The following is a 15,875-nucleotide window of genomic DNA, read 5'->3' as shown; positions in this document are numbered from 1 at the left end:
TTATGTCTTTTTCTTGATTGTCAATTTTTTAAACGTATTTGTATGGAGTAACATGGAGTATTTTCAGGCTACTCTGCAGCATATATTATCGTTTTTGTTAAAAATTGGCTAGTCCATATATTGACAAGAACCTTTTTGAAGATTTTATAACTTAACACGTATAATGAGTGAACAGTGTATAAGTTTATTGTTTGATTAATTAAAATCATTACTATAATGAAAGTCTTCTACCACAAGCCTATTTCTTTAAAACCCTAGTTACAATTAAGCGGTTGGTTTTGACCAATATATTGCAATCCTTGTCCTAAAGTTCACCAGCTGTTAATAATGTCTTATCCAATGTGAGTGATGCTGATTAATTGTTCGCAAGACAGATTTCAGTCTCTTTCAAAAGGAGCATAATTAAAGGGTGCCAAGTGTAACTTTTCCTGATGTCTGCAGTGTACATGCGTACAGTTTTCTTTGCTGTACTTTAAATTGTAATTTATCAAAACTGATATATTGCAGTCCGTGTATGAGTACATATGTGGCTACATACGTATTGGCAATAATTGTGCTGTCTGCGATTGCAAAACATTATGGATGTTTCTTGTTGAAAATATGCAGGTAGCTGGACAACACAACATGCTACCACTTTCTTAGTTGTATTGCAATAAAGAGGGTGTTCCTGATGAACCAAATGATCAAAACCAAAATGCATTGCAGTTTAGCCCAATAAGACTAGAAACCCTGTTAAAGACATGTGCTTAGGGGAGGGGCATTTAGTTCTAGAAATGAGAGCAGCACAGGTGATAAGTATCTACGCATTCAACTTTCTGCTTAGGGAAGTGATGGATTCTAAAGTCTGCTTGACCAGCCACATTCTTCCCAATAGGGAAAACATTTTTGAGTAAGGTCAACACCTCAGTTATGAAGGGCAGCGCTATTCTCTTCATAGACCGCCCTGGAGAGAAGACTTCGAGATGTTTGATTTGCAATAATTTAATAGTGAGGCTCTTAAGTTCTGATCATGCAGGTGAACTATGTAAACCTTTTCTACTAAATTGAACTAAAAGGTCTAAAACAAAGAAACTTTTTTAATTCTTGTTTTTTCTTTGCACTTAATTTACATTCACTTTTCTCTTTCCTTAGGTATGGACGTGTTGAAAGTGTCAAAATACTGCCCAAGCGGGGTTCCGATGGTGGAGTGGCAGCCTTTGTGGATTTTGTGGATATCAAAAGTGCACAGAAGGCACACAATGCAGTCAACAAAATGGGAGATAGAGACCTACGCACGGATTATAATGAACCAGGCACCATTCCGAGCGCAGCTCGGGGATTGGATGATACAGTTTCCATAACCTCTCGTACTAGAGAGGTTTCTGGGTTCAGAGGAGGTGCTGGGGGACCCACTTATGGCACCCCAACATCACTTCATGCACGGGAAGGACGTTATGAGCGGAGACTTGATGGGTAAGTTTAAGGTTTCGCTAGGCAGGTATTTTGTATTTGATATGCTGAGCTGCGAAAAAAAAAAACCCTATAGGGCCCCCAGATGGATTCAAATTTTGGGAATTCTGTGTTTCCTGTTGTGGGTTACAAGTGGAAACCACTCAACTCCAGTGGCTGGATACCTATGGATTTGCGAAGGATGGTACGTGCAACTGGCTGGATATCTACACTGACGATCTTGCACTTTAAGGGTGGAAGTGTTCCAGTGGTCGGCATGGATTGTTGGTTGGTGAAACTTTCCTGAAATGTGGCATGGCCTTTTTGGATTCATTTTTTTTCAACAAACGGAACTAGGTTTGCTGCAGCGCATGGACAATGTTCCTGTGTGGCGTCTAAAAGGTCCTCGTGGCGGAAAAATTATGGGAAAGAATTTGACGTCTGGCTGTCCAACTGCTGTGTCAAAGTCAACTGGAAATTACTGAATTACAACTTTGTTGTGTAACTTCTGTGTCTTTGGAATCTGCAGGCATTTGTTATTCGTGGAATGGGTTAATAGATCCAGATGAGTGGTTTTCATCATTTGGTGGATCTTCTGGTTTTCATATTTTGGGATTATTTTTCCATGTGTCATTGGGGTTGTATGACTCAGCCTTGGAAGATTAATGGAATGGGTATCTTCTGGAAATGGTTTTCAACTGTTGGACACCAAGCATTGCCCTAACTGCTGCCCTATAAGGATGGGCTTGGTTGCTGTTAGGAATCCTGTGATCAATGGAAAAATGGATACCCTTGTATAAATGGGGGATGCTGCTAATCTATACTGATTACTTTATCAGGATTGTGTGCTAAAAAATGACCGATGGTGACCTCAATCAAAATGTGCTGGAGGAGAGTGATTTGGAACCAGCTGCCCTTTTCTCTGTATTTTCCGCCCAACATGCCAAAAATGTGGATCTCTTCACACTGGGTACCCTGTAACCACTGCAGTGTTCAGATTTTAGGGAAGAAAATACACACAGAAAGTACCTGGATTTGATGCATCGTTGCAACGATTTGACGCAGGAAAGCTGGGGTGTTGGAGAGTTGCTTATTTTCATGGTCTCTGCAACCTTGTGCCCAATGGAAATGTTTTTTTTTCCAGCTATGATAATTTTTTTCCCTGTCCCACTGAGAAGGTCGATTACCCCTGTACAGGTGGCCAAATTGGGGAATTGCTCTTACAATTCTAGATTTAATTGGGATTATAGGTCGAGTTGGCTCATTTGGAAAAGGTTGGTATGCCCTGCCCAGTCTTATTAGCTCCACTCCTAACTTAAGTCAGACCGTTTCTTTCCACTAACCTTAGTAGTAACTAGTACTTGTATGCATCAAAATAAAACCACCATAGCCCTTAGATGTAATCCTTGCCGTTTTACTGGCTCTTGTGGCAGCCTTCTGTGTCCTCTATTTTATGTCTGGGGACTTGCTGTACTCAAGTGGCTATGCCTCTAATTTACTGCTCAGACCTTCATTTGATTAGTGGTTGTTAATATTTTATAGGTTAATAAGACAGTGATGCAAGTCGTTCATTGTTTTCCGGTTCTAAAATATGGATACGATGTACCTTTTTCTTTTTGGTTTTTTTGTGGCTAATCGTGTAGTGAGTGCCAATTTGCAAGTAGTTACCTTTTTAAATATGAGAATAATTTAAAATAATGCGATCGTTATTGTTAGAGGTCGGCCCTGCCATTGTGCTGTTGTGCCAGTGTTCTCTGCACCCACCCCCCTATAATTATGGAATTAATACACTTCAGTAGTAAACCTTACGTAGTAATCCTTTCTACGTTATAGAAAATTTACAGATTACCTCTGTGATTAATGTTTGGTAATCAGTGTTTCAAATGCAGTTACACACTGATTCCGTTTTTGCCTAGAGTAAAAGTATTGGGATTGCAAGCTGCTAATTTAAACCAGTATCTACTTTGCAAAGTGAAGTGTTTTTGTTCTTATGTGCAGCACCGTTTGACAGTAGCAGTTAATTTAACTGCTTGCTTCTTAAAGTTGTGAGTGGATTTAAATATTATGATAAGTGGACTTTGCTTTCAGTATTTTTAGAGCAGGACAAAATTTGTTCTATATTTTGCATTTTTTTGGTAAAAGTTATTCAAATAGCACTACTTTCACACTTCTAAGATAGCGAGGTTGCGATTTCAATAAAAATATCATGGGGGTAAGTTTTAACTTAAATCTGAGACACTTTGAAGGCAGCTTTAAAATATGTCACCAACCTTTGTTCTTGAGTAAACTTAATAGCTCACAACCTTCACAGACTATCTATGGCTTTTGATTTTTACTGGTGCTTCTGCTATTAACGATCAAAATCAGATGTAGAATAGGTGGTCTGAAAATAAACAGTGGATTTTTAAGCAAATTGTTTTTCCGCTTAATGTTTAGGTTTTAATAATTTTTATTGGAATATTTGCAGTGGACCAAGACAATCCAGAATCAAAGTTTCGACCGTATCCTCCTATAGTAGCCACAAAAAAGTATGATAATTCTCCACACTGTATATTTCACTAAGTAATGGTTCACATAAATGAACAAGGATCAAATTACGAAAGACAGGAAGACAAGAAGGGAAGGAATGGGGAGCAGAGAAATAGAAAAGCTCAGGTAAGGCAAAAGGGGACAGGGCTCAGGAAGTAAGACAAAACATAGACCACATCATGACTGAACAAGTCTCTTTGTCGAAGTCTCCATCACCTCTCACATGACTGATCTAGCCCTTCAAATGAATTGCCGATGCTCAAGTATTTGTATACTTTTACTGATTAAGCTAAGAAACACCTAACATTAATCATTGCTCTTAAGTTATACCGTTGTAGTCGCTGGAAACTAAATTGCTAAGATATAATAAAAAGCTATCTTAAAATTTCCGTTTACGTGTCCACCAATTTTGCCTGCTGAGAGCACTCACGCTAACTTTCTTCCATGAAAACCGGTCCATTGTTATGCAGTACATTTGTGTATTCTAAGCACGGGGTAGTGATGACATTTTGGGGGGGCTTCTGAATTAGTGCTTTGGGAATTTGGGAGGAAAAAGTTAAACTGTAAATGATCCGAAGACCGTTGTTGGACCATTTATTTTTAATGAACCAATAATAATTTCAGTGTGACATCAATTCTAGGTTAACTGTAAATGTAGACCTTTAAGCAGGTCAGTCACAACGTGGAAGGTCCTGTATTACCATGAGAAGTTTTCAGTGTATATGTATGGTAATTGACTTTTTATTAAATTGTTCTTTATCGATTTTGCATTATGAAATCCTCCCAGCAGCTACAGCTAATGGAAATGAATTCTGGATTGCTACCTCTCCTTTCCTCAAAGCCACACCTTCCATGTTCAGTTGGCATCAGAGGGAATGTCATTTGTAAAATTAATCTTTTGCGGCATTACCCGTTTTCATTCTGGTTAGTTTTTGTTATGAGCAGAGCCTCACAAAAATACCAACCCTTTCTTGGAGTAGTATAGCTCTGTTACACTTTCTACTGTGTGATATAGCCATGTCTACACACCTGCTAGTAGTAATGTAGATAAAAATTGCGAATATTTGAGAATAAAATACTAGTCTTCTACCCTAAAGTTAATTTTGCTGTGTTTGCAAAGCTACTACAACCAAAATAACTTCACTGAAGTGTGTAAGATGCCTTTTTTGTCTCTATTTACTAAAATAGCATATTGAATGTGTTAGTGATTTGTAATGCTAAAAAGAAAAGCCCTGTAGCTGCAGCAAAAGTTGCTACTTCTTCTTTTAGCTTTACCTGTATACTTGGATTGTGGCTGATAGTGGAGGAAAAATGAGTTTGTAGAATGAGTTTGTAGAGTTTTTGTTATGTTGTTGACAACTTTTTCTAAGTTCAACTGTATTGTTTGTCCTACTCCCTTTCCAGGGCTTCTGATAACAGGGAGCGTGCTTATGAACATAGTGCCTATGGACACCATGAAAGGGGGACTGGAGGATTTGATCGGACACGACATTACGATCAGGATTACTATAGCAGAGACCCCAGAGAACGGACTTTGCAACATGGAATCTACTATACTTCACGGAGTCGAAGTCCAACACGCTTTGATACACATGATGCACGATATGAACCTCGAACCCGCGAGCAGTTTACGTTGCCGAGTGTGGTACACAGGGATATCTACAGGGATGACCTTACACGGGAGGTACGAGGAAGGAGGGCAGATCGTAACTACCAGCAAAGTAGAAGTCGTTCACCACATTCATCACAATCTAGAACCCAGTCTCCTCAAAGGTTACCTGGGCAAGCAACAAGGCCTGCTAGGTCTCCCAGCGGCAGTGGTTCTAGGAGCAGATCCTCGAGCAGTGATTCTGTGAGCAGCAGTGGCAGTACCAGTAGTGACAGGTATGTTTAATTAATATAAAATATTTCATGCTTCTATAACCTGCTCGTTGTTACATCGTGGCCCATTTAAGTTGGTTCCTATAATGATTAATGTGTGTGTGATGGTTGTCAGAGCAACTTCATCCATTTGTTTGGAGCTGCATTTCCATTTCCTGATTACCAGCGTGTGTTGATAGGAAAACTGATGACAAAGTGGGTGATACTAATCTTTTGTTACCATTGGATGTATACGATTAGTGGTTGCTTGATTGACCCACTGACACAGTGCCGCAGCACCTAGCTCCCTTCGGAATAGCTCACAATAGTTGCTCCTGTTTTAGTAGTCAATTTGTTTTTTTAAACATTTATTTTATTGGGCTTTTTCATGTGTCATTGGAAGAGTGATATGAAGAACAAAGATAAATGTTTACCAGATGTGCATTTTAAACTTGCTCTCAAAGGCCATGTGTGCCAAGGAAGTGCAGGTACCTTACTTTGTATAATTGCATGCATTTGCACTGAGTTATTATAAATTGTGTGATCAAAACGGTTGTAACATTTCTTGGTCTATAATAGAAGTAAACTAGTGCATTAAAAACGAATCTAAAGGCACTTTGTGTAAATTTGGCTTGGTAAATAATATTCTGGGCTGCTGTTCCCACACTCTACTTTTTTAATGTATGCTGCACAGTATGTTAATGTAGCACATCTTACGTTTTATACAATAATAGATCTTCATGGACATTTTATATGTATTGACCACCATTCTTTATTTCAATACCAGGTTCTGGCTAAGGCTGTTTCTGAAATAAAACCTCTATAGCAGAAGCAAATTGTTCCGTTTGATTTTCCTCCCATTTGTGAAGTGGGGAATTGACTCCAATATTAAGTTTACATACCTATGCAGTATTTAAGTCCAGTTAGAAGCGAGTATTGATTGTTCCTGGTATTGTGTGTGTGTGTGGGGGGGGGGGGGGGCGTGGGGGTGGAACTTTCATCAATTGTTTTTTGTTAACTGTTGTAAAGTGAATGCTGCTAACGGTTTGCTGCTAGTCAGCCAAGTCTATGATAGAATTCAATATTTGGTTTGCTTTTTTGCTCAGTCTTTTTAGCTAATACATTTTTTTTTGAAAGAGTAAATCGTTCTTGCATGGTGCCATTCTTTTGCAGCTTTACATCTTTTACTGGTGCCCCTTTTCAGTCACACATGAGATGATCGAGCTGGCAGCCAAAAATAATAGAATATCTGACTCCTTTAAGACATGCTGTGTACTGATTGGCGAGTTTTTTGTGTTGATAGGTAATCATGTTGTGATAAAAGCAATTTGAAATATTTCTGGTGTCTTGACCTTCCATTTGAAGTTGTTTGCAAAAAAGTGTCTCTACTTCTTTTAGGGTAAAAAAATCGCTGAGACACTTTGGCATTTTTTGCTTTGCTATTCTTGATGTCTTAATGCTATTTTTTTTAGATGATTAGAGTAAGTGAACCCAATGTTCTGCAACACTGCTGTGAACATGAGTCAACTGGCTCCAGTCGAATTCCACATTTTAAGGATTCTGCTTACTTTAATCTGCCCTTTTCTGTTTGGGGCTTTTGGAGCTAAAGCCTACAAAATTCACTGTAATGCCCCAAGTAATCAAAGTAGGTTTAGAGGCCGATCCTATATGTCTTACTTGATTACAAAGTACTCTTAAAATTCAGGAGTATGTTGTGGATTTTTTTTCTCCTTTTTTATATAGGAGTAAATCCTGAATGTTGGATGTAGTTCCGTTATTTTTGGTTATTGCAAAGAGTAAGTGCTCATATTTTCAGAATGTGATATGAATTACTCATTGTAGTTCTTGCTGTCATCCTTTGGATTCGAACATACAGTAATAGATGGTACATTTGCTAACAGCATTTGAAACACTGCTATTAACGCATCTTTATGTGGAATAATTCAATTTCCCAGTAAAAAATAAAAAAATTGTAATGCGAACATCTGTAACTTTGCAATTGGAAGATGAAGTCCTGATCGGTTTTGATGGACTAAATCTTGAACATGTTTTGTGGTCTTGTAAAGCACACTGTTAACTACTTGATTATTTGAGGAACATTTCTGGCTTTTTAAGGATGAACTAATATTTTAGTAATTATGCAAAAGAAAATCCGATTTTTTTCCTCCCTCTCTACTGGCCATATGTGAATTGGGCTCTAGTTTATTACATACTGTGGAAAAAAGCTCACCGTGGATAGGTTTGTATTCTGATAAAATAGATGTTGACAGATCATTTTTGTTTTTTGGAATTGTATGTGCCTGATGCCAATAATGTGGACCGATAGGAAGGTTGTTCTCTAATCCATTGCTGATGTATAGAAGCACAGAACATTGTTATTTAAATGTATCAGTCAGGTATTAGATTTCTGATCAACATTAACGAAAAGTCAGACTGGGCTGCTACAACATTAATCGTAATAGGTGGAATGCAGTCATTTAGAAGAATACAAATTCCTAGTTAATGTATGTGGTGGGTTACAGTGTATATATAATAATTTTTGAAGACCAAATAGCAAATGCATATAGGTATTCCTTAATTTAAAATTATTACACATCAAGGGCCTTGACCTTGAGTAAGTAATAACATTTTCTTGATTTCTTCCCAGAGTTTCTGTTAACTATTTCTAGATATTTAATCGAAGGGTGTTTTAAGAATATCCTTGCATTTGTTCTGGATGCGGGAACAGATTTTAGTAGATTACCTGATAAGTTTCCTTAAATAAATCTGTTGTTGCCCAATCCTGGGATGCTGATAGAACCGTTGACACACTTTTGCCCTTTCTTTGTCTACATGCCCATATGGTCCAGAAATGAATAGCAGAAACTGTCCTCTGTTTTGATTTGGACAGGAGTATATATTTTGGACTCCACTTTACCTTTTCTTTGGATAGTCCTTTACATAGGCCTTCTTTAAGCACGCCTGGTTACTCAGTGGAGGTAACCCCCTACTTTGTAACCCATTAATAATAAATCTAGGTGTTTGATCTGTGCAGTTAGAATCTCGTTTACTTTGATATAGAAAATATGAGAGGACATGAACACCATTTGACCTACATGCACTATTGTTTTAAATGAAATTTTGTATTGCTCCATTTGTAATGCCTTCCAGTGCTACTTACTTTACAATAAATCACATCTTAAGTTAAATAACATTCTTTTTAGGTCGAGCCTAGAGTCTGCGTGCATGCGCTGCTCTGCGAGACTTGTAGTAGAGTATGGAATAGAAGCCCCGCCCACTTTCCACCAATATTTGTAATTGGCTTGTGCCTTTGTCCTTCGTAAATACTGGCTTCTTATTCATAAATAGGCTTTTTAGTCCCTCAGTACAGCCCTGTCTTCATTTTTAACCTCCCATGGAGACTGGTCTTTTTACTTCGATTGATACGTGTTATTTAGTCCTCTAAACACTATTTTTTGCTTTGCCTTTGTTTGTGTACCAGCACAGTGTCTGTAGTAATGACACCAAACACACGTTTACTGGAAAACGTGTCTTTATTCCCAGTAAGCTCCACAGAGGCAGCAACGAAGAGTGTACCACCATCGCACCAACTGTCAACAGTGGAACACGCAACGGTAACATTCTACAATCATGGGTCTCTGGAGCTGCACGCACCCAACCCATTACAACATTGTCCCGGGTTAGGGGCGCCTCTGTTGATCCGCTGTGGGCTGTTGCTTACCTGGGTCTGCTGTACTGCTCACTTTTTCATAACCCCCTGGCCTAGGCTGAGAGCAGCTTGGAACAGTCGCATCACGCCTTGGTGCTGGCCGCCTCCTGCCTCAGCACCCCAGTGAGCCTGCACACCCGTCAACCTGTATCGAACCTCTAGCGTCCGGCTTAGGCTGAGAGCAGCGTGGATTCCAAAACTTTGCCACTATGGGCAAGATGTGTGTTGGAAAATGGCAGTAAGGTTGGCACTATGGTCATTTATTAAATAAGTTCCTAAGACCAATTCTAAATATAGTAAATAACATGAGTTGTTGCTATTTACGTTTTTAGAGGAACTTACTGTATCGACTTCGAAAGAACAAAAAGCTGAGTTACAGTACTTATTTTTCATGTAACCATTTCACTACAGGCGACTCAAGTCTCCCATAACTTGAGCAGTGTAGACCAACAATAGCCCTCATTTTGACCGGAAGTCTAGTTGGTGCTAAATCGACAAATGTCAATTTTTCTATCCATGTCAAAATCTACCCCAAACCTTCCTCGAATTAATAGTGCTGAAACTTGAAGATTCTCAGGAAAAGAGTTGATAAATGTTACTATTATTATTGCTGGCGTCATCAAGAAATAAATGGTCTACGCTTGTGGTGCTTGGCACGGTCACCTTGGTTGTGAATATTTTATAACAATAGAACGGAGTTTGTGAGCTTCGCAAAACTACACCACTAAAGCCGTAAAACAGTGTGACTGGCAGGACAGCAGCAACAATGCAATCTCCAAAGAGTAATGCTCTCAGCCACATGCCCAGTTCTCATAGCTGCATAACAAGCACTTGCAATGCACTAGGTCTCACATTTATGCAAGTTTGAGCTATTGGAATTGTAAATGACAATGCCTTTTAATTATGTTTTTGTTTTTAAAACCTAAATATGAGGCATTGTCATTTACAGTGTCAATAGCTTACACTTGTGCAAATGCGCGTCCTATTGCATTGCAAAGGCTTGTTTAAGATTTATATTCTTCTGTCAGCCGAAATCAAGCTTGCTAGTATGTGGCAACTTACTTTGTACATGTTATTCAAACTATTTAATGCTGTGTACATGTGGGAGTAGTTTTATTTTGTGGAAGTTGCTCTGTCCTTTAACCTCATGCGCGCTAGTGGAATTCCGCTCCTGCGCTGAGATTTTAAAAACGCATGTTACGTGACGAGCTGGGCTAGTCATCAGCGTGCGAGGAGGCTACGCCATGACGAGCCCAGCTCGTCATCAGCGTGGAAGGGGTTGAGTTATCAGTTTAGAGCTTACAAAGAGCTCTTCTTTTTACCTTAAGTTAATGATTTTTATTTTTCAGATTCCATGTGCTTAATTTGCATACTTGAGATTCCAGATGTTCTGCTAGGTTGTATATCAAACCAAGCAACTTTTTCATGGCTCCGCTGTGGACTTGTTCTTATGCTAGTTGTCTTCAGGTGCTTAGCATTGCGTTTTTCTGGTTTCCTTGAAAGAGGCACGGCTACTGCAGTGGTACTGTTGTTTGGAACCATCCTCAGAATATCTCTATAAAAGGAGATTCTGCAGTGTTGCTCTTTCTCCAAAAACCTTTCCCACTGAATTTTATTTTTGCGAAGCACATGTTGGTGCTACAAATAAGTCTGACACAACATTGCCTATTTCCCAGCATTCCTACATTTGACTCTGCCTTGCTTATCTTGTGTACTTCATGTTCGCCTCCAGGTTCCTTGCTGACTGATTTTAGTTTATTATTTTTCTTCTCTTAACCTCTGATTAGCTACTTATCCCAATGTACTCCACTAAACCAGGTTCTCCTCTTGGCACCTGCCTCCCTCATATAATACATAACGGCTTTAGATCGGATGTGCTGTGTTCTCACGAAGAAACATTGACCAAGTTTACAGTCCCAAATACGCGGAAGCAAGCCATTGTTCTTGTTTTTGAAAAACCAGCTGCAAGCCCAGGATTGTGACCAACTATGGACAATCTAATTTCCTCTATACCTGCAGAAATCCTAGAGAAACTAGTAATATCTCAATTTTAAAGTTTCTTGGAAGAAAATGCAATGCTATACTGTTTTCAGTCTTCGTTTTGACTGCCACCTAGTACCAAAACTACACTGCTGGCAGTGTCAGATGATCTCCGAACAATCTCAGACCAAGGAGGCATCGTTGTCTGGCCCTACTGTATCAGTCCATGTCTTTTGACAGTCTTTCATTCGGTCCCCAGTTTCGGTCTCTTTGGTATCCATATGCAATGGACAGAACTAAAATGGTCACTCCCCCAACCACATCCTTTCGGTTGTTTCTCAGTTCTATCCAGTTTGGAGTCTCTGAGGGATGTCTTAATCCCGACTTTATTCAATATCTACATCTCGGAGCGCTTCTTAGGACTTAACATTGTATCCTATGGGGATGACACCCAATACATGTGACGTCTCCCTAACTCTAAAGCAACCTTTGAGTCTGCATGGTAACTGTTGCGAATTGGACAAGCCATAACTGTATTAAGCTCAGTGGTGGTGAGTCTAAGGTACTTATATTTGGCAAACAGTCCTTGGTTAGTCACCATAGTGGGGTGTTGGGACCTGTACCCTCACTGTCAACTCAGTGAAGAACTTTTTGCGATTTTTGACATCAAGCTATCATTTCTACCCAGATTAGTTGCTTGGCTGCCAAATGTTTTCAGATTATAAGAATGCTGCACAAAACAGTGGTTTAATCTGTTTTTTAATTCTGCCTTTATTTGCATTACCATTACCACTCGACCTCCTTCATATAGACTACAGGTTGTTCAGAATTTGTCTGGCCGCCTTATCTTAAATCTTTTGCTGCAGGGCTCCCTGTCCCCAACCCTGACGGCCTTCATTGGCTACCCTTTTGAAAACATGCCATCTTCAATTAGCTCTTTCGTACTCGGAACTATTAAAAACATTGGTCCAGCGTGTCTTTGAAAAAATTTCCTTCCTATTGCCACTCATGCCTTCTAGGCTCCCTAATACCTCCATGTCTTCTTTTGTAACCTCCCATCAGGACTGGGCCGCCTTAATGTGTCCTTACTCTGTAGCTTGCATAGCCGTTCGGGAGAACTCTTTGCCTAATTAATTAACTAAAGAGCACTTGCAGGTCGCTTTTTGTTTTGTATTTCCAGCTCGCCATGCGTGCTTTCACTTTCACAATGCATCGTTTTGCCGCAACTTTTATTGCACACAGAGTGATCAATGGAAGGCTAGGGGATGTGGATGAGGGGGGGGCGGGGGTGGTAGAGAAATGGTAAAACAGAGAGGAAGAGCATGGGGCATATTGTCATTTTGACAAAAATTACTCTTATAAGACAGTGTTGATTTCTGTTCAGGGATAGGGACAACCATCCATCCATCCATAATCCTCAAGCTTTTGAAGACATGACTATTACCACACAGATCCTGTGCATGTTCCATTGCATCCTTGCATTATTATTGTAGCCTGAGATTTTCTACAACTTCTCTAGCTGCGAAATTAATACTCTATAGTACCCTTTCTTCAGATGTAATTATTATTAGTTTCAGGATACAGCTTTATAGTAAGGTTCATCTTCACTTTCACTACCTCGAAAGTGCACCTAGTATGTATACCTCTGCATTGTGAGAACCACAATAAGGGGCCTATATAAGAATGTCTGTAAAGTGAAGAAACCTCTTAATGCCCTATACTGACTGGTATGATGAGACTGTCTTAAACTTGATTTAAATATGAAATTAAACTGCTAAGTAGTCACTATTAGGACTTGTGTAGAAATAATGCTCCTAGATTATAGTCCCTTATGAATGACTATTTGTCTTTTGTTCTAGCATTGTAGTTTTACTTTGTCCTACCTGTGTTCTAAGAGGCAAATGTCAATCATCCGTTGCTTCAGATTGTTACTCCAGTGTAAACGTTCTCTTTGTGGTGGTTTTCTGAATTTTCATTTCCTATTTATGTATTGGACAGATGAGTGATTTGTAGGTTGGCTGTATGTGGCAATATTTCTTCTGAGATATTTAATGACTAGTATCTGAAGTCTTCTCTGAATTGATCCTCCCTTGTCTCAGTTGGGAGTCGATTTCTTATTGGCTGAAATCTGTGTCTCAGCTCTAGTCTGATTTGGAGCAAGTGGCATTTGGTATCCTGTGCCCACACTCGGCAGCGTTGGGTGTTTTCTAGAGAAAACATTTGTCCTGTTCTTACCAACATTCTCCATACCAGACAGCATTCTGATTTTTTTAAACTTGTATAATCCCGTATTCGTCTCATACCCCCATCAGAATCTGTCTCTTTTAGTGTTTTATGTCATTTCTCAAAAACCCTACGGCTGACCAAGAAGATTTGTTTAATTACCGACCAATTACAAACATCCCTACTCTGGCAAAACTCCTTGAGAAACTTGTTCATCAACGACTTTGTAACTACATTGAGGAATTCCAACCCCTTGATCAATTCCAATCTGGCTTCGGTCACGGCCACAGCAACAAAACAACCATCATTCAAATAGTGGACAACTCCATCACAATGCTTGACCAGAACGAATCCTGACTAGTAATACTACTTGACCTCTCATTTGCCTTTGACACTGTCAAACATTACAATCTACTGAGTCTTCTGGAATGTAGAATGGGGCTCTCGGGCTCCGTACTAAATGGTTTGCCTCTTTTTTTCAATAACCGAACTCTGGGAGTAAAATCCAATCAAAAACTATCCAATTCCAGTCCCTGTGCCCTGGGGTGTCTCAAGGGTCCTTTCTCTCCCCAACGCTTTTCAAACCTATTCATGAACCTCTTACTGAAATCCTCGAAGCATCTAACATCCAATATCCCAAGTATGCGGATGACACCCAGCTGTACATGAAAATCTCTCTTCCAGACTATATTAAGACACTCAATGGAACCCTGCTCAAAACCCAAAATTGGTTAACCTTCAACCACTTCAAACTGAATACCCTCAAAACCGAATTCCTTCTTATCACACCGACCTAGCAAGCCCCCATTGTGGAGAAATTTTTGAATAATCTCTCCGCTCTCAACTGCACACCCCACATCATAGACTACGAAATCGCTGGGAATAGTGCTGGATAAGAACGTACACATGCAGGATCACATCAGCGCATCTACCAATGGAGCGAACTTCCAACTAAGCATCCCAAGGAAACTAAAACCCTTCCTTCTCCAGGATGACTTCAAATCTGCTGTGCAAGAGTTAAGTCATCTCAAGGTTGGAATACAGCAGTGCAACCCTCTGTGGCCTACCGAAATAGATTAGCCCCTCTCCTAGCATCGCTGAATGGGGCGGCTAGGCTCATCACAAGCTCCAAGAAATTCGACCACATCTCTCCGGACATGAAATCTCTACACTGGCTTCCGTTTGAGGCAAGGATTCAACTAAACCCTGCATGAACGACACACAAAGCACTGCACTTCAACACTTCTCTGTACCTTACAAATAAGCTCGAACTCTTTAGCGGTACCGTTCCTCTAGGAACTCCAGTACCTTGCTGCTCAAGCCGAAGACATTTAAAAAAATGGAAACTTACAATCGATCGTTCTTAGGTATTGCCCCGAGAATTTGGAACTCCCTACCTCCGGAAACTAGACTGATTCCATCAACATTTTCCTTCAGAAAGGAAGTGAAAGCTTTACTAATGACCACGTTGTTGAGTTAGAAGCATCTGTCTTTCCTGACTGCTCGGTGGCTACTCCCAGCACATCGTTGAAGTTAGAAGCTTCTGTCCTTCCAGTCTGATCTGGTGGCTCCTCTGAGCCCAAGGGATGCTCCTCCTCATCTAGTCTTGTAATTACTTTTCTTGTTTTATTCTATTCCCATGTCGTCTTTCTTCCTTTCATGAACATTTGCTTACTATTGTTACTGGGTAATTGTAGAGTCCTAATACCTGCCTCTGTTATATCGCTACGTACCTGTTATTTGTATACAACGCTGCTTTTATCTACTGACTTGAAATGAGCCTGAATCTATTATTGGTGTTAACAAGGTTGATTGAACATAGTATTCCTTTAATTTTTCCTGCAATGCTAGTGTCACTAAAGTGTTCAATATGATAGACTTCTAACTAGGGGAGAGGAGTTGGCCTAATGGCTAGGGCGGTCTACCTCGAATCTTTGGAACTGGGTTCGAGTCTCTGCAATGAAGCTGAACATCCTGTGATTATGGGCAAATCACTTAATCTCCCCATGCCTGACAAAAATTAATGTGTCCTCATGTAATGCAACTGGTGATGTGTAAAGCTCTCTGATACCCGATTCGGGTCAAATTCGTGCTATATAAAACTGTAAAAATAAAATGATAAATAAAACAAGCATTGGCATAGCCA

The 15,875-nt window shown here is 39.7% G+C and overlaps 1 protein-coding gene across 7 annotated transcripts in view; it reads left to right on the top strand.

Moving 5' to 3' along the window:
• SPEN (spen family transcriptional repressor) overlaps positions 1–15,875 on the top strand; it is a 460,760-nt gene that overhangs the window by 19,036 nt on the left and 425,849 nt on the right. For 4 of the 7 annotated variants that reach the window (XM_086921690.1, XM_086921689.1, XM_086921687.1 and 1 more), the window contains exons 2-3: positions 1,132–1,452; positions 5,362–5,841. In XM_086921690.1, coding sequence (XP_086777816.1) covers positions 1,132–1,452; positions 5,362–5,841 — 801 coding nt within the window. Of the gene's footprint in view, positions 1–1,131; positions 2,703–5,361; positions 5,842–15,875 lie in introns of all 7 variants that reach the window. The other 3 variants (XM_086921693.1, XM_086921692.1, XM_086921691.1) reach the window with 1 other exon arrangement.

This window comes from Lissotriton vulgaris, chromosome 5 (assembly GCF_964263255.1).
Source record: "Lissotriton vulgaris chromosome 5, aLisVul1.2, whole genome shotgun sequence".
Taxonomy (NCBI): Eukaryota; Metazoa; Chordata; class Amphibia; order Caudata; family Salamandridae; genus Lissotriton; species Lissotriton vulgaris.
Note: the sequence above shows the minus strand (reverse complement) of the source record. Positions and strands in the feature narration are given on the sequence as shown.